Here is a 26,014-nt window from a genome sequence, read left to right on the forward strand (position 1 = left end):
TCCTCACAGGTCTAATTTGCCACACTTCTTTCTTAGGCTATGTCTACATTACTACATTTTAGTTTAAAAATCAGGAGTGGTCTCCCCTCGACTTTCTCGTATACTTAGATATGGGGATGGATATTTGAGGAGTAAACCGCAAGACAATGATTATATTTTTATATTATGTACATTAAAGAACCATCAATAACAAATCAAATTAATAACATATTGAACACTTATTATAAAAGTAAAGTTTAATAAATCGTACTCTGCAGCTGCACGAATAAAAAATTTGCCATGATAATTTTATTTTGGCGAACAATTCAGGAAAATTACCACTTTCTGTAAGCAGAAGTGGGTCAAAAGTTGCAAGAGACTTTAGTAATGTGTATAATGTAATACTTGTACAGAAAATTTCATTTACATAAAGCAAAAATGTTCTCAAAAATGTATGTATTACCATATGAACGTCAAACAGAAAATTGCAATTAAAAAATGAAAAGCGACAAAAAATGCTTAGAATGTAGTGCTTTACCATAATATGATGTGAAATTCTCAAATTTTTTATATTTTTGGGGAAACGTTTCAAGTAAAATACCACTTCTGGTTAGCAGAAATAGCTCAAAAGTTGATAGAAAGCTACGCTTTGAACCTAATACTTGTATGCAAAATTTGGTTGACCGAAGTGAAAGCGTACTCAAGTTATTGTGTTTACACACACAAACACACACAGACAGACACACAGGCATAATTCCAAAAATGTTTTTTTTTAGACACAGGGAGGTCTAAAATGTTGAGATTCATCAAAATCTCGAAATCAAACTTTTGGACAATTCCAATATTTTTCCTAAACTTCATATATGAGAAAGTAAAAAACACTGACTTTAGTGTCTGTTTTTTGCCTTTTGTCCACACTAATCAGGTGTTTTTTAACCCCTGAAAATGGAGACATTTGAAAACGCTTTCCAGAGCCATATACGAACTTCTGAAAACGCTGGCTAGGCATTTCAATGCTGATGGATAAAATTGAAAAGTTTGGAAAATGCCGGCTCTAGTCAGGCTCTCATTGGTTCGTGATTATTACGTGACCCTTTCCTGATTGGATCCTGCTCATTACAACATTTTATTCTTTGATTGATCACCCTTCACAGAAGAAAGCCACATTCTGACATGAATGACTTGGAGAAGTTGCTTTCCATGTCACTTGCTGTGTTGCTTACTTGTACGCATCTAAATTTTGGTTTGTATAGCAGAGCTAAGCCTAGAGGTATTTTCACCTGAGGCAGGAGGATAAATTTGTGTCCCTATATATAGTTTTTTATTACTAATAAGTATTAAATAAAAATACTTACTACGGCGATATCATACGAGGAAACGAGTGTATCGAGTGAGAGCGTCCAATGCAAATCATCAGTTTGCTTAAGGTATTTGACAAACATTGCAACATACATTTGGCTTTTTTCTTTTTTTTATTTTGCAATTTATTAATTTTCATTTTTCATCAGTTTTGCACCCTTTTCCATTGTTCACCCAAGGCAAGTGTCTCATTTGCCTCACCCTTGTCCCGGCCCTGTTGTATAGTTTAAATGCTGTATATGAGCGCGAAAGGCTTACTAATCGTGACATTTTTGCAATAAATGGAGAGGGGAGTGATAAGGGATTCTGGGGCTTTTGGTACTTTTGTAGCTTGGTTCAGCTTCTTTTACCCACTTTTGTGTTTTCAACAATGAAAACCTGTTTCCACTGATCTGTGAATGAATGTGCTACTTAAATGGTGATTATTTGTTATGAATCCTTGATGGATGGATAAATAGATCTATCTATCAATTAGATAGACAGATCTATCTAGATCTATCTATTGTGAATGTCATAATGGAGGGATTGGCATCCCAAAGGGGGTGGACAGCAACTCCTTGCCTGGACCAGAGTCTACAAGGGAAAGATATGAATGGACAGGCATCCCAGCATGGTTGGTTAATGATACGTTTCCTGGCCGGGAGACCAGAAGTGAAGGACAGGAGGAGATGGCTTCCCAGAACCAGGTGTTTCCCTACATACAAGTTGGCATCATTCCTCTGGTGGAACTCTCGTTGGTATACCCACAGGGCATTTTGGAAGTATTAATCCTAATGGGCAACCCTGTTAGAATACTTGAGCACCGCCAGAGGGAGCTGCAACAGAACACCGGCGTTACTTTGGGGAGCTTATGCCTAGCCTCGAAGTGCTTCCGACGTGCATTGCTTTGGCACTGGAAGTACTCCCAGGTCCAGTATAAAAGGAGCTTCCGCCTCTACATCGGGGGTCAGAGTCGGGAGGCAGCAGACGACATTCGTGTAGGAGTGCTGGAGAAAGACAGAAGGGGGACCCCTGGCGGCCACACTATCTATCTATCTATCTATCTATCTATCTATCTATCTATCTATCTATCTATCTATCTATCTATCTATCTATCTATCTATCTATCTATCTATCTATCTATCTATCTATCTATCTATCTATCTATCATATAGAGCCTTATCTATCTATAATATGTCGTCTTTATCTATCTATCTATAGCCCATTTTAGTGTCTTTCTTATCTATTTAGAGATAGATAGATAGATAGATAGATAGATAGATAGATAGATAGATAGATAGATAGATAGATAGATAGATAGATAGATAGATAGATAGATAGATAGATAGATAGATAGATACTTTATTAATCCCAAGTTGAAATTCAAGGGGAAATTTTATCTGTCTGTCTGTCTAATGAATGCACTCACACACTCTCGCACGAACCAAATCACAAACTAACTAATGAACTTTTACGTTACTGGTCCCATGAGTGAATTTCTAACACATATGAAAAAAGAAGCTGTTAATCTTAACACTGCAAGGTTCATGACCCACATTCACTATACCTTTAAGGGCTAGAAGGTAACAGGATGGTATAAAAAGTGAGAGAATGCTTGAAATAAAATTTTAGAAGTACTTCCCGCCTTTTCCTGCTCACTTGAATCACTGACTGAGTGCAATAGTTTTGAACTCTACTTCTGATTTTATTCCTAAATATCATAGCATGCCATTTGTGAACCATGTAGTCCAGTACAGGGTCATGAGCAACCAGAGGCTTTTCCCAGCTGCATCTTGTGCAAGGCAGGACTGAACGCTACAAGAAGTATCAGTCCATTGCAGGGTTTTTTGGGATGTTGCTGATGCCATTGGTGTGAAATTTGGCTCTTGAATCCATGCAATGTGGCCAAGGAGTGACACTCTAGGTAGTCATCTGTATTGGTCATGTGATTGACTTGTCCATGTGGTGCTGCACTTCTGAGAATTAGAAATTACAAAGATCTGTTTAGTCGTTTATTTTACAAACCAAATATTTTAGTTTAGCATCACTGAGAGGCAGAGAAATGGCCATAAGGCAGGAACCGTTGCTTAACTTTCTCAGGTGTATCTTACAAAAAGGAGTTGTTTTACAATTTGTGGAAACTCAGGGGTGGTGGGAAGCTGCAACAGACCAAGACATGTTAAGAAAGGCATTTTCATAAACAAAAGAATATCCACTTACTGCTAGTACGATATGAGACATTACTAGTGTGAATTTCAGTCGTAACACCCCTGGTGGCACACCCGGTAGTTCGGTCATCTTATAGATCTTAGAAGCTGGTTTGATTGCTAATTGAGGTGCCATCTGTGTGCAGTTGGCATGTTCTCCCTGTGTCTGTAGGAGATTTCTATCCCCAATTCAGAGTTACCCCAGAGGCTGACTGATCGATCAAATGTGGCGTAGCGTGATTGAGTTTGTGAGTGTCTGGCGCCCTCTAGAGGCTGACTTCCTACCATCTGTTCATTGCTACAACCCAGTGTTTTGGTTCTCTCATTATGGATTCATTTTGCCTCATTTTATTCAACAAAATGAACACTCTTATTTGAACAATGGCTTCCATTTTACAAAGAAAAGAAAATTATTCTGGAGACATTAGATATATCTATCAGTTTGCCATATGGCTTGAAGTTCTGCAACAGAAGGGTATTGTTAGTTTTAAGAAGTGTAAGCAAACAGTATTTTGTGTTAACAGCTGTGGGTTCTATTATTTAAGTTTAGCAACACAGATTCTTGTAGAAAGTTTTACTAAAAATGTATGTGTTAATATGAGTGGTACAGTGGCACATTAGTTAGCCCAGCTGACATACGGCTCTTGGGTTCAAATCTGCTGTCTGCTTACTGTCCATACAGGGTTTCTGTGTTCTCTCCATGTCTGTGTGGTTATTCTTCAGGTACTTTGGTTATCCTGCCACATCCCTGGAACATGCAGGTTAGTTTAGGTTAACCTGTAACTCATGACTGGCCCTGTGTGTGTCAATGTGCCCATCAGTGGACTGGCACCTAAGCCAGCGTCCAATGTATCAGGTGTAGACATCATCCCCTGTGACCAAGAACTTAGTCAAAGAGATGACTCCTGAATGACTCATGATGGTCTCAGGGTGCAAATTGGTCTCCTACAGTATATGACTCTTTATCTGCCTCTGTTGGGGTTTTTTTTCTCTTAAATGACTCTCGGCTATCCCAATTTGTTTCTTTATCTCCTATATGACTCTTATCTGCCTCTGCTATTCCTTTGTCTCCTATATAACTTTTATCTGCCTCTGTTTGTTTTTATTTTGTCTCCTATATGACTCTTCCTATCTCAGTTTGCTCCTTTGCCTCCTATATAACTCTTATCTGCCTCTTGTTGTTGCTTTGTCTCCTATATGACTCTTGCCTATCCCAATTTGCTTCTTTGTCCCCTATATGACTCTCATCTGCCTCTGTTGTTTTTTTTTTTTTTTCTCCTATATGACTCTCGGCTACCCCAATTTCTTTCTTTATCTCCTATATGACTCTTATCTGCCTCTGCTATTCCTTTGTCTCATATATAACTCTTACCTGCCTCTGTTTGGTTTTTTGTCTCCTATATGACTCTTGGCTGTCCCATTTTGCTTCTTTGTCCCCATATGGCTCTTAATTGCCTCTGTTTGGTTTTTTGTCTCCTATATCACTCTTATCTGTCTCAGTTTGCTCCATTGTCTCCTATATAACTGTTCCTGTCTCAATGTGCTCCTCTGTCCCCTATATGACTGTTATCTGCCTGTTTGTTGCATTGTATCCTATACGACTCTGCCTGTCCCAATTTGCTCCTTTGTCCCCTGTATAGCTCTTAACTGCCTCTGTTTGTTGCTTTTCCTCCTATATGACTCTTCCTATCTCAATGTCCTTTGTCCCCTATATGACTGTTATCTGCCTGTTTGTTGCATTGTATCCTATACGACTCTGCCTGTCTCAATGTGTTCCTTTGTCCCCTATATGACTCTTATCTGCCTCTGTTTGCTCCTTTGTCTCCTATATGAATCTGCCTGTCTCTGTTTTTAATGTCTCCTATGTGAGTCTCACCTGTCTTCATTTGCTCCTTTGTTTCCTATATGACTCTCGCCTGCCTCAGTTTGCTCCTTTGTCTCATATATGAGTCTTGCCTGTCCCAGTTTGCTCCGTCATCTCCTATATGACTCTTGTCTGTCTCTGTTTGTTTTTAATGTCTCCTATGTGACTCTCGCCTGCCTCAGTTTGCTCCTTTGTCTCTTATACGAGTCTTGCTTGTCACACTGAGATGATGTTTAGCACTATATGTACTAAGCGGAGTAGTGTGATAACATGACAGTGACCCTGGTGGTCTCCCCCTGAGTGACCCCAGTATGGGATTTCATAACAGTTAAAATGACAGCACATCATGTAATGCAGGAGACGTAGGGAGAAGTTTAACAGGAGCCAAGACTGAAGTACATGAAAAGCACCCACGCTGCTCAATGTACATTTTTGTCACTGCGCATATTTTCCACCCAGTTGTTTAATGTTAATGAACTGTTAAGAAACAGAAATACTTGATACATTTGTGCTGCAGCTCTGCTGCTGATACTGTCCTTAATTTTGGGGTTGTCTTATGTTGCTGTAGCCCATTGCTTTAATAGTCCTTTCAGGTTTTATGTCTTTTGATGATCAAATTTAATGGGAATTGTTTGATTAAAATCATTGCCCAAACCATAGATTTCAAAATAGGGTTATAAAAAGTCACATTTGTTTTTAATGGTGATGCATGTTTCACCCAAAATAAAATGAAAAAAAAAAATCCCGCCGGAGGTAAAACCTGAAAGACAAGTTCCAAGATCAGTCTTGATGCTGTTGTGTTTTTCTAACTGTGGGGGAACATTTTGCTTATAGTAAGTTTCCATTTTATTAAGCTTACCTGTCTAGTGCAAGATTGTTCCCCCCACCCCCCCAGAATGGCCCGAATTCTTTATAACATGGACTCAGCCTGTTGCTGGAAACATTCCTCAGGGATTTTGAATCATGCTAACTTGATAGCATCACATAGTTCTTGTACTTTTTTCAGGCAGGCATTCATGTCACAAAGGTCCAGTTCCTCCTCATCCCAAAGGTGTTCTGTCTGAAAGGGGTTTGGAGACTTTATAAGCCAGACTGTCATGTCTGTGGAAGCAGCTTTAGATGATTTGTGGTTTGTGATGTGATACAACTTCTGGGCTACTGTCTTCATGTTGAAGCACAAATTGAGCTTCATCAATCTGAGAAACTTGGATTTCAATCATTAGACATCACACAGTGTAATAAAGTGATGAAGTGTCCAGTGTAGCCTGATCTTTATGTATTGTTTTGTCTTTGTAGAGTTCTATATCACTCTACTTTCCCCTTTTGTATTATTAATATGTAGCCTTTGTCAGAATGCCTCAAATCTCACAGACTTACCACTCTTTATAAGGTATTGTACAGTAATCCCTCGCTATATCGCGCTTCTCCTTTCGCGGCTTCACTCCATCGCAGATTTTATATGTAAGCATATTTAAATATATATCGCGGATTTTTCGCTGCTTCGCGGGTTTCTGCGGACAATGGGTCTTTTAATTTCTGGTACATGCTTCCTCAGTTGGTTTGCCCAGTTGATTTCATACAAGGGACGCTATTGGCAGATGGCTGAGAAGCTACCCAGCTTACTTTTCTCTTTCTCTCTCTTGCGCTTTCACTGATTCTGACGTAGGGGGTGTGAGCAGGGGGGCTGTTCGCACACCTAGACGATACGGACGCTCGTCTAAAAATGCTGAAAGATTATCTTCACGTTACTATCTTTTGTGCAGCTGCTTCCTGAAACGACATGCTGCACAGTGCTTCGCATACTTAAAAGCTCGAAGGGCACGTATTGATTTTTGATTGAAAAACAAACTCTGTCTCTCTCTCTCTCTCTCTCTCTATCTCTCACCCTGCTCCTGACGGAGGGGGTGTGAGCTGCCGCCTTCAACAGCTTTGTGCCGCGGTGCTTCGCATACTTAAGCCAAACAGCCCTATTGATTTGTTTGCTTTTTTCTCTATCTCTGTGACATGATCTGCTCCTGACACACTCCTTTGAAGAGGAAGATATGTTTGCATTCTTTTAATTGTGAGACGGAACTGTCATCTCTGTCTTGTTATGGAGCACAGTTTAAACTTTTGAAAAAGAGACAAATGTTTGTTTGCAGTGTTTGAATAATGTTCCTGTCTCTGTACAACCTCCTGTGTTTCTGCGCAAATCTGTGACCCAAGCATGACAATATAAAAATAACCATATAAACATATGGTTTCTACTTCGCGGACTTTCTTATTTCACGGGTGGCTCTGGAACGTAACCCCCGCGATGGAGGAGGGATTACTGTACTTTATAACTTCTCCCCACCTTCCTTTTTACATCTATAACCTAAGGCAATTAGGTATAGTAAAAGACAAACAGGAGTTACGTTACAACTTTAAATAATGTATTTTTGATAATATTCATAAATAATAACAATATGCAAAGTACAAGTGAATACTGGCAACCATACAACCTGATAAATGCTGATATGTAGTTTCAGGTGGCACACAGACTTGTTAGTTAGTTAAAATGTATCTAGTTAAGTTATCATTTTTGGTCAGCTTTCTTCAGAACAGGCTGCATGCCTGTTTCAATATGGCTGCCGAGCTGTGCTCTTCATTGTGTTGTCCTTTTCAGTTCATGGTGTGTGAGATGGTCTTTCATCAGTTTGGCGAGAGAGAGAGAGTGAGGTAAAGCAAGCAAATTTATAGGTTTTCTGTCCAACCCCTAGAGCCAATAGGGCGTCGTGGTACTTAATGGCTTCAGGCAAATTTTGACTAATAGAATTCTGGTGCGGCACAATGGGTTTCACATCGGCCCCCAAAACCATTTGTTGAGTCGATGCTTGCCAGCTAGGTCGTTGGCCTCCATGCAGGGGTTGACTGAGAGAGTCCTGCAAAGGATCACTTGCCAAACTGGTTTGAGGCACTTCCACCGACCCTGTCGTAAAATCACAGAAACTCAGTCCTAAAACGGGGGTCTTAACCATCTAACCATTGCTGTTCTTATGAAGGATAGACATTAGTGTTATAAGTTACAAATAAAGACATACAAAATATTTATCAACTTATATACAAAATCTCACACCACAACACGTATTTTTCTGACAGAAGTGGAACCCAGCATGGTCTTCTACTGCTGTAGCCTTTCTCTTTAAGTCCAACACTGCTGTGACTAGCTCTTAATTGAGTATTTGTGACCTTTATGTCAGCTTGAACAAGTCTGGCTATTCTCTGTGTTTTCAATTGCAGATCTGCTTGATTTCTCAGTAAATGTTAGCCTGTAGTGCATGAAGATCCTAGGAGGGCAGCTGCCACCATGTCTGGCACCAACAATCAGACCACTGTCAAAGCTGCTTAGATCACACGTCTTGCCCATTCTGATGTTTGTTAAAAGAATAATTGAACCTCTTGACCATGTCTGCATGATGTATATGCTGAGATGCAACCACATACGGGAATTGGCTGTTGGGAGGAGCAGGTTATTTGTGTTAGTGAGCAAGTCTACCTAATAAGATAGCCATCGAGTCCAAGGTGTACAGTATATGTTAATTTTCCTGGGTGTAATTTGCATGTCCAGTAGTTTTTGTGGATGTTCCTCCAACATCTATATATACTGTATATCTATATATATCTATATATATATATATATATATATATATATATATATATATATATATATAATATATACACAGGGCTGTCTTAATGCATGGGCACACTGAACATTTGCCAAGGGGCCCCATGCTAATCTATGTATGTTGTGACTTGCTGTCAATAAATAAATACTATACTATACTAAACTATAAATATTTGTTATTGTGGTTCAATTGGACATTGGCATTTGCCTCTGATTTAGCATCATGGTCACCTGTGCAGCCTCACGTGCCTGTATGTAAACGGATGTCACGCACTACATAAAGTAAAAGCGTTTATGTTAACGTCACTTCAACTCAATTCTCTGCCAAGAAATTTTGCAAATATTTGTGTTGAACACTTGATTAATAATAAATAATTCATAGTCATTTCATACCGTGCTATCTCTGTCTGAATGGTTTACCAATTGAGTATCATTTATATGTTGAAATTTTTGTGTTGTTAAGGCTCATGTTACTGTATATTTTTCAAACGTTTGCATTGATTAATCTTTGCTGTACGGCATGTTTTTTTAATGTTTAAACACTGATTTCGTTGGAAATACCAATGCAATAAATATATGTTTAATTTTATCAACCATTTACATTGTGAGTGGTTGTGAAGGTAGGGGCCCCAGTGCACTGCTTTGCCCGGGGGCCTTTAATGCTGTTAAGATGACCCTTACCCCGACTCCACCCCAGACTCCTAGATAGGCTCGACTCCTCTCTATCGTGGCCATCTTGCCTGGGTAGGAGATATGTGTCCGTCTCATAGTCCGTTTCGCGCCAATCGGCCTCTGCAAAATAAGAAAATACAGGTCCCGGCGCAACGGGCGTTGTCCCGGCACATACCTCCGACTTTTGTTGGCTTGCTTCGAGTTCCAGTGAGGTAGTCCCCTGACAGTCCTTCTGTTGGCGTAATGAACGGGCTCTCTCGGCAGCTATCAGGGCTCTGTCTTCCTCACTGCCCGTCAGGTAGGTCCATACTGTCACCGCCTCTTGTAGGGCCTGATTATTTTGGGAATGCCCATTCTTTTTCCCTGACTTCCTTCCCATCTCGAACCAATATGAGACGAGGCTCATCACCGCCGTACTGCTTGTAGTGTGTGGCGTTTCTACCTTCGTGCTCGTGACCGGTACCGTCTTAGGGTTTTCTGCCAACACAATTTTTATGAAACAGGTCCTCTGCCAAACCGATGGCCAGAGAATCCTGCCGACTATGCCAGTGTAGCAGTAGGGGGTGCTAGTGCTCCCTTGAACCCTCAGGTACCACTCCAAACACCAGGTAAAAATCCAATTATTATCCATCCATCCATTGTCTCCCGCTTATCCGAGGTCGGGTCGCGGGGGCAGCAGCTTGAGCAGAGATGCCCAGACTTCCCTCTCCCCAGCCACTTCTTCTAGCTCTTCCGGGAGAATCCCAAGGCGTTCCCAGGCCAGTCGAGAGACATAGTCCCTCCAGCGTGTCCTGGGTCTTCCCCGTGGTCTCCTCCCGGTTAGACGTGCCCGGAACACCTCACCAGGGAGGCGTCCAGGAGGCATCCTGATCAGATGCCCGAGCCACCTCATCTGACTCCTCTCGATGCGGAGGAGCAGCGGCTCTACTCTGAGCCCCTCCCGGATGACTGAGCTTCTCACCCTATCTTTAAGGGAAAGCCCAGACACCCTGCAGAGGAAACTCATTTCAGCCGCTTGTATTCGCGATCTCGTTCTTTCGGTCACTACCCATAGCTCATGACCATAGGTGAGGGTAGGAACATAGATCGACTGATAAATTGAGAGCTTCGCCTTGCGGCTCAGCTCCTTTTTCACCACGACAGACCGATGCAGCGCCCGCATTACTGTGGATGCCGCACCGATCCGCCTGTCGATCTCACGCTCCATTCTTCCCTCACTCGTGAACAAGACCCCGAGATACTTGAACTCCTCCACTTGGGGCAGGATCTCGCTACCAACCCTGAGAGGGCACTCCACCCTTTTCCGGCTGAGGACCATGGTCTCGGATTTGGAGGTGCTGATTCTCATCCCAGCCGCTTCACACTCGGCTGCGAACCGATCCAGAGAGAGCTGAAGATCACGGCCTGATGAAGCAAACAGGACATCATCATCTGCAAAAAGCAGTGACCCAATCCTGAGCCCACCAAACCGGACCCCCTCAACGCCCTGGCTGCGCCTAGATATTCTGTCCATAAAAGTTATGAACAGAATCGGTGACAAAGGGCAGCCCTGGCGGAGTCCAACTCTCACTGGAAATGGGTTCGACTTACTGCCGGCAATGCGGACCAAGCTCTGGCACCGATCGTACAGGGACCGAACAGCCCTTATCAGGGGGGCCAGTACCCCATACTCTCGGAGTACCCCCCACAGGATTCCCCGAGGGACACGGTCGAATGCCTTTTCCAAGTCCACAAAACACATGTAGACTGGTTGGGCAAACTCCCATGCACCCTCCAGGACTCTGCTAAGGGTATAGAGCTGGTCCACTGTTCCGCGACCAGGATGAAAACCACACTGTTCCTCCTGAATCCGAGGCTCAACTATCTGACAGACCCTCCTCTCCAGGACCCCTGAATAGACTTTTCCAGGGAGGCTGAGGAGTGTGATCCCTCTGTAGTTGGAACACACCCTCCGTTCCCCCTTCTTAAAGAGGGGGACCACCACCCCGGTCTGCCAATCCAGAGGCACTGTCCCTGATGTCCATGCGATGTTGCAGAGGCATGTCAACCAGGACAGTCCTACAACATCCAGAGCCTTGAGGAACTCCGGGCGTATCTCATCCACCCCCGGGGCCCTGCCACCAAGGAGTTTTTTGACCACCTCGGTGACCTCAGTCCCAGAGATGGGGGAGCCCACCTCTGAGTCCCCAGGCTCTGCTTCCTCATTGGAAGGCATGTTAATGGGATTGAGGTGGTCTTCGAAGTATTCCCCCCACCGACCCACAACGTCCCAAGTCGAGGTCAGCAGCGCACCATCCCCACCATATACAGTGTTGACACTGCACTGCTTCCCCTTCCTGAGACGCCGGATGGTGGACCAGAATCTCCTCGAAGCCGTCCGAAAGTCGTTCTCCATGGCCTCCCCAAACTCCTCCCACGCCCGACTTTTTGCCTCAGCAACCACCAAAGCCGCATTCCGCTTGGCCTGCCGGTACCTATCAGCTGCCTCCAGGGTCCCACAGGACAAAAGGGTCCTGTAGGACTCCTTCTTTAGCTTGACGGCATCCTTCACCGCCGGTGTCCACCAACGGGTTCGGGGATTGCCGCCACGACAGGCACCGACCACCTTACGGCCACAGCTCCGGTCAGCTGCCTCAACAATAGAGGCACGGAACATGGCCCATTCGGACTCAATGTCCCCCACCTCCCTCGGGATGTGGTCGAAGTTCTGCCGGAGGTGGGAGTTGAAGCTACTTTTGACAGGGGGCTCTGCCAGACGTTCCCAGCAGACCCTCACAACACGTTTGGGCCTACCACACCTGACCGGCATCCTCCCCCACCATCGAAGCCAACTCACCACCAGGTGGTGATCAGTTGACAGCTCCGCCCCTCTCTTCACCCGAGTGTCCAAGACATGTGGCCGCAAGTCCGACGACACGACCACAAAGTCGATCATCGAACTGAGGCCTAGGGTGTCCTGGTGCCAAGTGCACATATGAACACCCCTATGCTTGAACATGGTGTTCGTTATGGACAATCCGTGACGAGCACAGAAGTCCAATAACAAAACACCGCTCGGGTTCAGATCGGGGGGGCCATTCCTCCCAATCACGCCCTTCCAGGTCTCACTGTCATTGCCCACGTGAGCATTGAAGTCTCCCAGCAGAACGAGGGAGTCCCCAGAAGGTATGCCCTCTAGCACCCCCTCCAGGGACTCCAAAAAGGGTGGGTACTCCGAACTGCTGTTTGGTGCATACGCACAAACAACAGTTAGGACCCGTCCCCCCACCCGAAGGCGAAGGGAGGCTACCCTCTCGTCCACCGGGGTAAACCCCAATGTACAGGCTCCAAGTCGGGGGGCAATAAGTATACCCACACCCCGCTCGGCGCCTCTCACCGGGGGCAACTCCAGAGTGGTACAGAGTCCAGCCCCTCTCAAGGAGATTGGTTCCAGAGTCCAAGCTGTGCATCGAGGTGAGTCCGACTATATCTAGCCAGAACCTCTCAACTTCGCGCACTAGCTCAGGCTCCTTCCCCTTCAGAGAGGTGACATTCCACGTCCCAGCTTCTGTAGCCGAGGATCGGACCGCCAAGGTCCCCGCCTTCGGCCACCACCCAACTCACACTGCACCCGACCTCCTTGGCCCCTCCCATAGGTGGTGAGCCCATATATATATATATATATATATATATATATATATTTTATAATAATAATTTGCACAAAGCACCCTCCACTCCACACTAATCATACAAATCAATAATCAATACAATAATCACCGTTGCCACCCTTCCACCCAGCTCAGCTCACTCGTCTGGGGTTTCCCAGAGTTCTTTATAGCCCCTGACCCGGAAGTGTTTCCATCCCAACAATCCATAAGTCCTCATCACTTCCGGGTCAGATTAAAAGTCCTTTTCTTCGACCCGGAAGCACGTCGTTCCTTCCAGTCATATGATCATGACACACTTCCGGGTTATAGGGCACGTAGCACTCTGTAAGCCTCCCTACAGCGGCTCCTGGTGGTCCCCATGGTATCCAGCAGGGTTGTTTATAAAAACTACAATGTCCATTATGCCCTGCTGGAATTTGGGGAACTTCCATGCTGCTGGGAGGGCTCCATCTGGCGACCTGGAGGTGTGGACTGGAATATTTGGCCGGCCATCCCTCACAATATATATGTATATCTATATATACTGTATAAAAGCCAAATACCACTGACTCACTCATCATGAAGTCTCCCGAAACATAAGGACTTGGGAGTTGAAATTTGGAATGTAGGTTACCCTTGACTCATAGGTGCTCGCTAAGAAACAGTTTTAAAAATTTCATGGACCAAGCGTGTTCTGTCTGTATATCTGTCCACTTTATGTCTGTCCACTTTTCACGAGAGAATTATTTAGCAGATTTAGATCTGGTTGTTTTCTATAATTTGCTTGAACTTTCTGGTTGATTTTGCGACTTCTGTCATTGCGCTAAGTACCATAGTTCACTTGCAGTACCGATGTATTTATGCAAATCAAACAGAGTGGCTGTGGGCCGAGAGCAGCAGGGTTACTCTACCTCTTGCCATGTGTTGGAGTGCACCTTGTCTCCGCTTAGCTAGCGATACCTGTTTGTTCAACAGACATTATCATCTACAGATTGTTAAGGAGTAACATTTTTGAGAGAAACATCAGAGCTCCATGTGTTTTAGAGGGTAGCTGCCGATTGCCAGAGATATCACGGCCACGTGCTTTTCTCCCCATGCAGGGAACACTTTCCCGTCAGAGCTGAACACGATCAGATATAGTGCCCACGTCTATTGATTTTTAAAGTTTGTCCTGTTTCATTACAATGTGGGCGAAGCCACGGGGTACAGCTAGTATATATATATATATATATATATATATACACACAACCACACAAATGTGTCCATTCCATGGTGATGCAGTACATACCGTAGGAGAGGTGTAACTGTCATGTCTTAATGTTTTATACCACCCTTTAGGTGGTATTTGCAGCTTTGCAAATACAGAGCGGCGGTACAATTATTTATTTTGTTTTTAAAGCTGGAGCCGATGAATCCAAGGCAGTGATTTTATTTTCAGTCTGTGGTTTAAATTCCCAAGCCTTAATGACTTGGTCACCCTGCCTCCATTCACATTAGTTATTCTTGCTAATATGCATAGGTTAGGACTTGTGATGGACTGTAAAAGAAAACAAGTTTCAAGCGGAGTGATATTTCACTACTTATGGTCAATTTAGGCAATACTTTGAAATAGCTTCTTTTTTTTTTTTTTGCTCATAGATCAGTAAAGACTATCATTTCTCCTTTCTAAGATTTCTGCTCTCTCTGTTACAGGCACTACTGCTCTCTATTTGTTCCTGATAATGCATCCATCCATTACAAGTAATTTTCCGAGCCTAAAGACATTTGAAGAGGTGCAATTCTTCAATGGAAACAACTATCACAAAGGCATTGACTGGTAGGAAACATTTGTAAAAGTCTCTTTTTTTTATTTTCCAACATTTATATTTCATAAGGAGGGCAATTAATGTTTATAGGAGTAGATTCCTCTGTGTAACCAATATCAGCAAACTTTATTGATCCACATAAATAAACTCTTCTTTTTTCATCTGCTGAGCAGTATGTCTGTCGTGTAGCAGCAAATCTTTTTATTTCATTGTTCTGTCTTCTTCTTACTGTTATCTTGTAAAGGTGTCTGTTCAGATTTTATTTGGGCTCAGTGCCTATGAATAAAGGTGGTACATCTTTGGAAATGAAGTAACAGTGGACCCCAAAAAACTAGAAAAACATCACTGGCTATGGTGATGCTGAAAGATGTTAATGGGACATCCAGGATATGACGAGAAACCCTGTTGTAGCTGCGTTTTCCCAAAGTTTCCAAAATTCAGCAGCTCTAACTCAAAAAATGGGATTCAACAAAAGCCTGACGCGCAGAAATGATTCCACAGACAAAATATCTTCGTTTTTTAAAGTTTAGTTAACTCTTTCAGGGCTGATGTCGACTTTTGTCAAAAGGAGGAGTTGACAATGGTAATCGACTGTAAGCTTTGATAAAACCAACCGCTCTGTTTTAGTTGGACGCTCGTTGCTAGAAGGAAAGTTAGATTCACTGGTCCGACTGAGATTTCCTGCGCTCATGTGAGTAGCAAGGCGCAAACAACGGCAAAAATGGCACTGACATTTGGTGAGAGATTAAGTGAATGCGTAAAGCAAAACACTCCGTGGAAGACATTTTGCCTGTTATCTCTGAACTGGACTCGGAGTGATTGAAAACGAATGTGAGGTTCCAGCTTCAGCTGATTGGTCCCCCGCTAATCATTGCATTGACAATGTTCGCCACGGAAGACTGCCACTTAACAATGATAACAGGTAGAAACCAGATTGCAATGTACTGTGACTTTGACTCAGCCACGCAAAGACAGCCTGGCAGCAAGCCTGATGCATATTCTTGGCAAACTGGCAGTCACAGCATGCAGCAACAGACGTTTTATGTTGATTTCTGTGTGAAACCATTGCTTTTTAGAAACTGTTTTGTGGAAAAAATATTCAGCCCTCAAAGAGTTAAGTATCAAAGTAAAACAGTTCACACAAAAAAGAAAATTAAAATAGCAAAAAAAAGAAAAGATTATAATAAGAAAAATTTAGTTCTAAGCTTAATTTTGTTACATTTAAAATCGTTACTAAACACTTATAATTTCTGAACCATTTCAAAACGTTTCTGAACCATTTCAAAGGAGTCAGAAAACTGTATGCTTATGCCATTTCTAACTGAAAATGGGTCTTTCAAGTCCCTGTTTACTGGGACCTGCTCTAAACACAACTAGATCTATTATCACACTGTTTCTCAGTTATAGCAAGAAGGTTCTATCTCTTACTAACTTATAGGGGGAAAAGACCATACCATTGTCTATGACTATGGAAGAAATTATATTCTATTCAAATAAAGCAAACATTAATATGAGTTTAACTCAAAACTTTAACTTTCTAAAATTGGCTCTTACACCTGTCAATCATGCAGTCTGTTGGTGAAGGTTAAATGTGTGTGTGTTAAATGTGATTGGGGCCCCTTTAAAGGATTACCCCACCTAAAAATTGTATTTTTGTTACTTATCTCACATCTTCAATAGAAGGGGGATAATAAAGTTTCTGATAGAATTAATATCCTGTCATGTTACTCCCATATCCCACTGCTAACACCAGTGTAGCGACCACTGTAAATAAGAAGAGGAAGAATCACAGCTGTCCAGGCTTCTCTGAGGCTATAGTTCTGGACATTAGAACATTAGTTCGGCTATTTGGTTTATGGAGCACACCTAAAAACAGAAAAAGAGTCATATCGTAACACCCTGTTAACCTGCCTACGTCAGCTCTTACAAGTTCTAAGTCAGCTTCACTCGTCACCACTGTACGTGACATTTAGTTTCCTTAGCCGGCATCTTTGGTGTAATCCCCACGACAAGTCATCCAGTCGTATCCTCACAACAAGCATGTCATGTTGATAGCACAGTTAAAAAAAACAATTCCAGAAAATGAATGTAGTCCTCAAATGGGAAGTCATTCCAGTTGACTTGGTAGGAGTTGTTGATGTAGTAGGGGTGGTCAAGTCCAGTGCCACCATTAAGGTGAATTAGGGCACATATCATAAGGGGCGTATACCCAGCTGCACAGGTAAGCTATCGAACAGTCAGTTGGCACACTAATAAGCTTGGCCTAAGGAGAAAAATGACCTAGCACTGGCACTGGGGATGGTGTTGGAAGACTGGTCAGTGGAAGAAGGTGACAGCGGTAGGGAAAATCTGTTAAAAAAAACTGGTTCAGGACGTTAGCTCTGTCCACATCCCCTTCTAGCACCTGAGGCCTGTTGTCCAGTGCTGGTCACCATAGATATATATTCTATCAGAATGTTTATTATCTCCCTTAAATTGAAAATGTGGGGTTAGAATTTTTTCTCCGCCATCACTAGAAACTACATGGGGTAAGTGACATATAAAAAGAATACCATCTTTAAAGTCCAGTACTTATACCCAATCCATTCCAGACATCCTTCATGTTATTCTGAATCACTTTCTTTTCTATATTAGATTTGCAAGCTTTCTTTCCTTCACTCAGCTTGTACTTCGGCACTCATTGTGTCCCCATCCAGAGCCTCTTCCTCAGCAGGTTGAAATGAGGTCTTTTTGTCATTCAGGAGACGTTTTAGCTCCTCAGTAATCCAGGGCTTGTTGTGTGGAAAGCAACACACGGTCTTTGAGGGTGACATAGTGGCAACACAGAAGTTAATCTGGCCTTTTTAACTGAAGACAGGACTCTTGTCCAATAAATGAGTGGGGGGGAAGGCAGGCCTTCAGTTCAAAAAGAAAAATCCCGTGTGAAGGGTGGCGCAGTGGTGGCGTTGCTGCCTCACAGTAAGGAGACCAGGCTTTGTGTCCCGGGTCCTCCCTACGTGAAGTGTGCATATTCTCCTCATGCCTGTGTTGGTTTCCTCCTACAGTCCAGAGATGGTGACTTGGTGACGCTGAACTGGCCCTTGTGTGTGTTTGGTCTGTGTGTGTAATTGTTTGGCCTGTGATGGACTGACTGGAGCCCTGTACAGAATTTGTTCCTGCCTTGTGCTTGGTGCTCACTGGGATAGGCTCCAGCATCCCCCATGACCCCCCCCCCCCCCCCCCCCCCCCCCCATATGACAAGACAATCCCATATGAAGGGGCTTCCTATTTCATTTTCTGGAGTTATTTTATTTAACAATATTTTAGCAAAAATACATGTGTTCTGCATTTTGTGAGCATACGACTGGAAGACTTGTTGTGAGGAGGATTATGCGGCACACGTAACGTGAGAATTTTTCATGAACATTTTAGATATTGTTTGCTGTTGTCCAGCAGTGGTGGTCTCCTCTCAGACAATTTGTTAGGCCCGTTTGCCATAGACATATTTGATTAAACGTTTTTTTGGTCATCACTTGAGGTAAGTAACATATTAAAACAATATCACTTTTGAGCGAAGTACTCCCTTAATGCAAGTAGAGCACTGCATGAATACCATTGCTGCTGCCAGATTCAGTGTAGCGTGTATCTAAAAATCAGCTTTATCATCTTGATGATGTTTGACTGTGCACTCCTCCCAAAGTAGCGGTCTCCCCAGCAGTGCCGTTTTCTGCCGTGATCGAGCTAAGCAACGACGTAGGGCTCCTCGGCAACATTCACACAGTTGAGAGGAGAGCCAAAAATAGACAAATCAATGAGGGCCGCTGAAAGGGTCAAAACGACCCTTCTCTTCAGTCACCTGATCTCCACCTAGAGATGGAAAAACTGTTTGAGACTCTTCATCGTCTCATTTATAACTACTGTACAATACATTGGGCCAGCATTCACTTTTGTATAACTTGTGTAATGGAATGTTTTAATAATCTTTATATATACAGTGGTGTGAAAAACTATTTGCCCCCTTCCTGATTTCTTATTCTTTTGCATGTTTGTCACACAAAATGTTTCTGATCATCAAACACATTTAACCATTAGTCAAATATAACACAAGTAAACACAAAATGCAGTTTGTAAATGGTGGTTTTTATTATTTAGGGAGAAAAAAAAAATCCAAACCTACATGGCCCTGTGTGAAAAAGTAATTGCCTCCTGAACCTAATAACTGGTTGGGCCACCCTTAGCAGCAATAACTGCAATCAAGCGTTTGCGATAACTTGCAATGAGTCTTTTACAGCGCTCTGGAGGAATTTTGGCCCACTCATCTTTGCAAAATTGTTGTAATTCAGCTTTATTTGAGGGGTTTTCTAGCATGAACCGCCTTTTTAAGGTCATGCCATAGCATCTCAATTGGATTCAGGTCAGGACTTTGACTAGGCCACTCCAAAGTCTTCATTTTGTTTTTCTTCAGCCATTCAGAGGTGGATTTGCTGGTGTGTTTTGGGTCATTGTCGCTATTGCAGCACCCAAGATCGCTTCAGCTTGAGTTGACGAACAGATGGCCGGACATTCTCCTTCAGGATTTTTTGGTAGACAGTAGAATTCATGGTTCCATCTATCACAGCAAGCCTTCCAGGTCCTGAAGCAGCAAAACCACCCCAGACCATCACACTACCAACACCATATTTTACTGTTGGTATGATGTTCTTTTTCTGAAATGCTGTGTTCCTTTTACGCCAGATGTAACGGGACATTTGCCTTCCAAAAAGTTCAACTTTTGTCTCATCAGTCCACAAGGTATTTTCCCAAAAGTCTTGGCAATCATTGAGATGTTTCTTAGCAAAATTGAGACGAGCCCTAATGTTCTTTTTGCTTAACAGTGGTTTGCGTCTTGGAAATCTGCCATGCAGGCCGTTTTTGCCCAGTCTCTTTCTTATGGTGGAGTCGTGAACACTGACCTTAATTGAGGCAAGTGAGGCCTGCAGTTCTTTAGACGTTGTCCTGGGGTCTTTTGTGACCTCTCGGATGAGTCATCTCTGCGCTCTTGGGGTAATTTTGGTCGGCCGGCCACTCCTGGGAAGGTTCACCACTGTTCCATGTTTTTGCCATTTGTGGATAATGGCTCTCACTGTGGTTCGCTGGAGTCCCAAAGCTTTAGAAATGGCTTTATAACCTTTACCAGACTGATAGATCTCAATTACTTCCGTTCTCATTTGTTCCTGAATTTCTTTGGATCTTGGCATGATGTCTAGCTTTTGAGGTGCTTTTGGTCTACTTCTCTGTGTCAGGCAGCTCCTATTTGAGTGATTTCTTGATTGAAACAGGTGTGGCAGTAATCAGGCCTGGGGGTGGCTACGGAAATTGAACTCAGGTGTGATACACCACAGTTAGGTTATTTTTTAACATGGGGGCAATTACTTTTTCACACAGGGCCATGTAGGTTTGGATTTTTTTTCTCCCTAAATAATAAAAACCATCATTTAAAAACTGCATTTTGTGTTTACTTGTGTTATATTTGACTAATGGTTAAATGTGTTTGATGATCAGAAACATTTTGTGTGACAAACATGCAAAAGAATAAGAAATCAGGAAGGGGGCAAATAGTTTTTCACACCACTGTAATATGCTACCGTGGCTATCTGTTTGTCTGTCCAGGATTTTAAATCACCAGTAGCTCGCAAACCGTTTGACCTATTGACCTGAAATTTAGTACACATATACTACGTGACGTCTACTATTCGCTTTCGAGGTGATGATTGACCTCCAAGGTTATTCCTCTTTTTATTTTTATTTTTATTTTATAGTAGAATTAACTCTTGACAGTGGCCACCAGGGTGGCCTTGCGACACATATGCAGAGGCACTGTCCTCCTCCCTACCACCTTCGCCGTCACTTCCCCTACCTCTTCATATCTTAAATCATTCTTGAGGCAGATTGAAGAATTAAGTGCCAGCTTAAGAGAAAAATTAAAGAAAATGTACTAAGTAATTGCAACACAAACACTGACGTAATCAGTTGTAACGCAAAAAGATGCCAACGAAAGAAGAGAAGAAGCAGGCCGCTAGAGTGGAGAAAAGAAGAGCTGCTCAGGAAGCAGTAAGCCCATCAGTCTCTGAGCAAACGAATGGTAAACATACAGAGAATGAGGATGAAAACTAGGAATGCTCAAGTCAAGTGTATTCACTGCACGTTACTGGCGTATTAATAATAAATAATAATAATAATAATTCATTACATTTATATAGCACGTTTCTCATTACTCAAAGCACTTTTTTCATAGTGAGTGGGGAGCCACTTCAACCACCACTAATGTGCAGCATCTACCTGGATGATACAACGGCAACCATTTTTGCTCCAGTATGCTCACTGCACATTAGCTGTAAGGTGGTGAAGTGGTGAGAGCCAACTAGAGATGGGAGATGATTAGGAGGCCGGAGTGACTAAACCGTGGTGGGCAATTTAGCCAGGACATTGAGATATGCCCTAGTCTTTTGAAAGATGCCCAGGCATCTTTTTTATGACCACAAAGGAGTTATGGCGCATCCAAATGTGTCACAGTGTCCCATCACTGCACTGGGGCATTGGGATTCACATTCAGCCCCCTACTGACCTCACCAACACCTCTTCCAGCAGCAACCCAAGCTTTTCCTAGATGGTCTCCCATCTAAGTACGGGCCAGGCCAGGAAGTTTAAGTGGTATGGCTGCTGACGGATAAAAGGAATGAACCTGGTATAACAATACAGTGGCTGCTTACTGCAGGATTAAACCGTGAACCCTTAATGAGTCTGTTCTTTTTCACCACATTAATAAGGTACAATGTATGAATAACTTGCAAGCATTTATAGGAAGTGAGTTGAAAAAATGGAAAGAATTCCACTTTTTTTTAGCAGGATAAATCCTTTTTTTAAATCAGTTGCTAAGTGTTGCTGCTTAGAGGGTTTTTTTTTATAACTCATAATTATAAAGCTTCCTGCTGTACATTAAATGTCACTCACCCATGGTGTTATTGCACTTGATGTCAAGGCAGGTAAATAGCGTGAGGAGGAGTCCTTCCAATCTTAGAGGTGTATTTGTGAAATTGTGATTTTATTTTCATGGTGTATTTCCTGTGGCGTGAAATTTTCCTCCTTCTAAAGATAGGTGAAAATTATTAACACAGGTGTAAGTGACAACTGTCAGTGCAGAGTGTTTAAAATTAGAGAGCCGTACTCGCCATCGCTTGTTCTCTAACCAGTCTAGATACTGGTAATGTAGGCCATGACGTTCTCATAAAATAGAAAGAATTATACGGTCCTCCGTAAGACTGCCTTACTTGTTCTCAATGGGTATGGTGGACAGAGGCCAGCTCAGAAACAACCGAGTGTGGACATTACACTGAGGCATTTGCTGACGGGTCTTTTGGTTTTACGGAGTTGAAGAGCTCTGAACTCTGTAAGTAAATGTTGTGACCAGAATGGGATGCTCCAGAGTGGCCCCCTGAGTCCAGAAAGATAAAGGTTTTGACAGTCGTGTTTTATTAAACAAGCCAAAAATACACAATAGAGGGCAAAGGGAAGGAGTGAACACAATACAAAAGAAAAGCAAACGTGACATAAAGCTGGGCTACGCTGAACCATCCTTTGTTCCTCCTCACTGTCTACGGAGTATCCAGTAGATTCAGAAAGTACTCACACCCCTTCACTTTCTGCACACTTTACTCTGTAGTAGATTTCATTATTAAAGGATTAATTTGTCATTTTTGCTCATTAATATTTATACATACCTACTGTAAATATATTTTGGTAAACATATAATAATATATTGTGAAAGCCCAGGGAGCATATAGCCACCCTAACCCTGACACAAACCAATTGCCACGCAGCACACGGTTTGTTTACAGTGTCTTCACAGCACACAAGACACAGAGCCCAACACAGTCCATTTTTCCGCCAGACCTTCTGCCTTCACTCCTCCTCAAGCTTTGTCCTCTTCCTCACAACTCTGGCTGCTGACCCCTGGCCCCTTTTTATACAGAACCCGGAAGGACTCCAGGTGCCCAACGAGCTTCTTCAAGCCATACTTCTGAGTGTGGAGGAGGTGTAACTAAACAGGGCCCTGGAAACGTCCATGCGCCCCAGCAGGGTTCAGCTCTCATGCTCATGACCCATGGCCACACTGGAAATCAAGGAGGCTGTCCTCTGTCAGTCTGGGGGAGAAACAGTCTTAAAAATATACTTTACTCGGGTTCTTCCATACTCAAGGCGTCCCAGCAAGGTAAGGGCCCCGGCTGTCTGCCACAATATACATATATATATATATATATATATATATATATATATATATATATATATATAATATACTGTATATAATATGTGTATATTTTTATGTATATATCTTAATATATAAAGCACAGTCGGTGTATGTATGTATGTTTGTCTGCCATACAAATCTGCACCGGGCGTCCGATCGCCACCAAACTGGGGATGGGTTTCCTTTTTGACCAGGAGGATGTCATGGGGTATGTTTGGTTGGGAAAAATGTTCGTGGTGAAGCGTAGGGCACCTTTTCACCAACACAACATTCGGCACACATCCCCGTACTTATCATCGACAAGATGGCCGCACGTTGCAACAGACGTTAATGGCGGCGCCATCTAGCGGCACGTTTGGTCCCTGTGCATCGCTCTTTACCAATGTTTCTTTAAATTGCCAACAGATGGCGGAAGTTTCCAAGTATGAGAAGGCTAACTGCTTTCATCAGGTGAAGGGGAACTGCCGTATGGATGTAAAACGTGAATGACCCAGTGCGTGTGACTGGCTTTCTGTATTTGTGGTGCTATTTGCTCGCTTTCCGATTCACAGTAACATTACAGTCTTGGTCTTTCTGACTGACTGGTGCTATTTGTTCGCTTTCCGACGTATTGTAAATAACGTACATTCATCTCACTTTGGTGTTGATTCCGTACGTAATACCATGTAACACATTATAATTGTCCTGCAGTAAAAAGTCCACTTCCGATGCCAGAAGGGGTGTTCAAGGGTGTCTGAAACATTGCGCAAGACGTGAAGATGTTTTCATACCAAGAATTCTGCTGATTCCAAATGATTTACCCTTTGATTTCAAATGGCTACAATTTCATACTCATTTGGCTTTGCTATGTCAATTAATAAGGCTCAAAGGCAATCACTGCAAGTTAAACGCATCAATTTGGAACATCCATGCTTTTCACACAGACAACTCTACGTAGCATGTTCTACAGTGGGCAATCCTCAGAATTTGTTCGTTTTCGCACCACAAGGCAAAACAAAAAATATAGTGTATCCAAAGGCTCTGGAATGACCACTTATGTTACCTATTACAATAAAATGTCAATCAGAAAACTGTTAGTTCTATTTCTATGTTCTGTTTCTTTCATTTAGGAAATTCACCAGTTATAGATTACCAGGCAATGCCAGGTACTCCTGCTAGTATCTTATATATAAACATCTATGCATGGAAGTGTGAGTGTGCGTCTGACCGGCCTGGAATTGAGAGGTGGAGTCGGGGAGAGAGATGCCCAGAGTAATTCCTTTCGATTACCTGACATCTCTATATTTCAATTTTTTTCTGACAATTTCAATAGTTTCTAGGATCCCGGGGTTTTTACAGCACAGGGATGACTTTACCTTAGGCAGGCAAAACAACTTGACAGGTGGGCAGTGGCACCAAGTGCCACATTTGAATGGTGGGAAAAGAAACAGAATAGGTGAGGGTTAGTGACAAGTTATAACTATATTACTTATGTTTTAGTGCTAATAGCTAACAACAGAGATGCAGTCTGTACAGTTAATCAGCAGCTCTAGTCAGGGTATGCTAAACTGAAGTAGTGAGTCTTTAGCCGGGATTTGAAAGCTGAGGCTGAAGGGGAGTTGATGGTTTTGGCCTTCCCCCTAGTGACTTATCGATCACGCTGCAGTGAGTACAACATCCCAATCACGTGTCTCTGGATATGGACAGTGGGAGTCCACAGTGACTCCTAATTCCCTTCTCATAAGATTTATGTTTAAGTATCTGTGCATGGTGTAGATATTAATAACCCCTTTGTGTAACCACATAGACTAAATTCAGGAATTTTATAGAAATAAAGTGGATAGAACTGGCGAGCTTTCTTAGGCTCAATGGCCTGTTCTCATCTACATTTTTCAAAGGTTCTAATGAATATTTAACGTCTAATTCATATAGAGATAAAGTTTTAGGGGGTTCTTAGAGTGGTTGAAGTAAAAAATGAGTAACTGCACAGAAACTGATTTCTTTTCATTTTGAAAATTCATTATATTGTTAATGCAAAGCAGTGTTTAGTCCGTGGGTGGCCTTCTTTCACACAAGCTGCATAATGAACCAGATGCTACTCTAAAAGCATTCATGTCTGACCAGAAAAAGTGTAAAGTGAATTATAAGACACGGCTTGTTCAGAAAGGATAGAAGCAGCCTTAACACACACAAGCATTCACAAACACACACCCTCTGTTATGAAACTGCTTAAAAAGCAATGCATCCACAGCACGGGGATAAGATTTTATTTTATTGTTTTAAACCACGAGAGATGGACTAGTCTTTAGACAAGGGAGATCAAAGGTAACGAGCGACAAATCCAAATTGAAGGTCAAAAAATTTATGAGACATCTGAGACAAACGAGGAGGAAAAATAAAAGTAACCAAACTTTTTAGACAAAAAAAGCAACTGCAAAAGATCATTTAAGTGCTGGGATTCCAGAAGCTGCCTGTCGTCTTCTTACACAAGAGCTGAACTATCATTCAGGCTTCTCATAATGAAGAACTAGCATGTAATGTCAAAGATTTGGAGTCGTCCAAACTTGAACAGGCACAACACAAGTTTAGTAGTGTGAGAACACCCACCATCACAACTGGGACACCCATCCATCCT

The 26,014-nt window shown here is 42.6% G+C and overlaps 1 protein-coding gene across 2 annotated transcripts in view; it reads left to right on the forward strand.

Annotated features, from left to right (window-relative positions):
- ndst3 (N-deacetylase/N-sulfotransferase (heparan glucosaminyl) 3) overlaps positions 1-26,014 on the forward strand; it is a 492,579-nt gene that overhangs the window by 409,592 nt on the left and 56,973 nt on the right. For both annotated transcript variants that reach the window (XM_028804992.2, XM_051930171.1), the window contains exon 9: positions 15,025-15,148. In XM_028804992.2, coding sequence (XP_028660825.2) covers positions 15,025-15,148 — 124 coding nt within the window. The remainder of the gene's footprint in view (positions 1-15,024; positions 15,149-26,014) is intronic.

This window comes from Erpetoichthys calabaricus, chromosome 7, assembly GCF_900747795.2.
Source record: "Erpetoichthys calabaricus chromosome 7, fErpCal1.3, whole genome shotgun sequence".
NCBI lineage: Eukaryota > Metazoa > Chordata > Cladistia > Polypteriformes > Polypteridae > Erpetoichthys > Erpetoichthys calabaricus.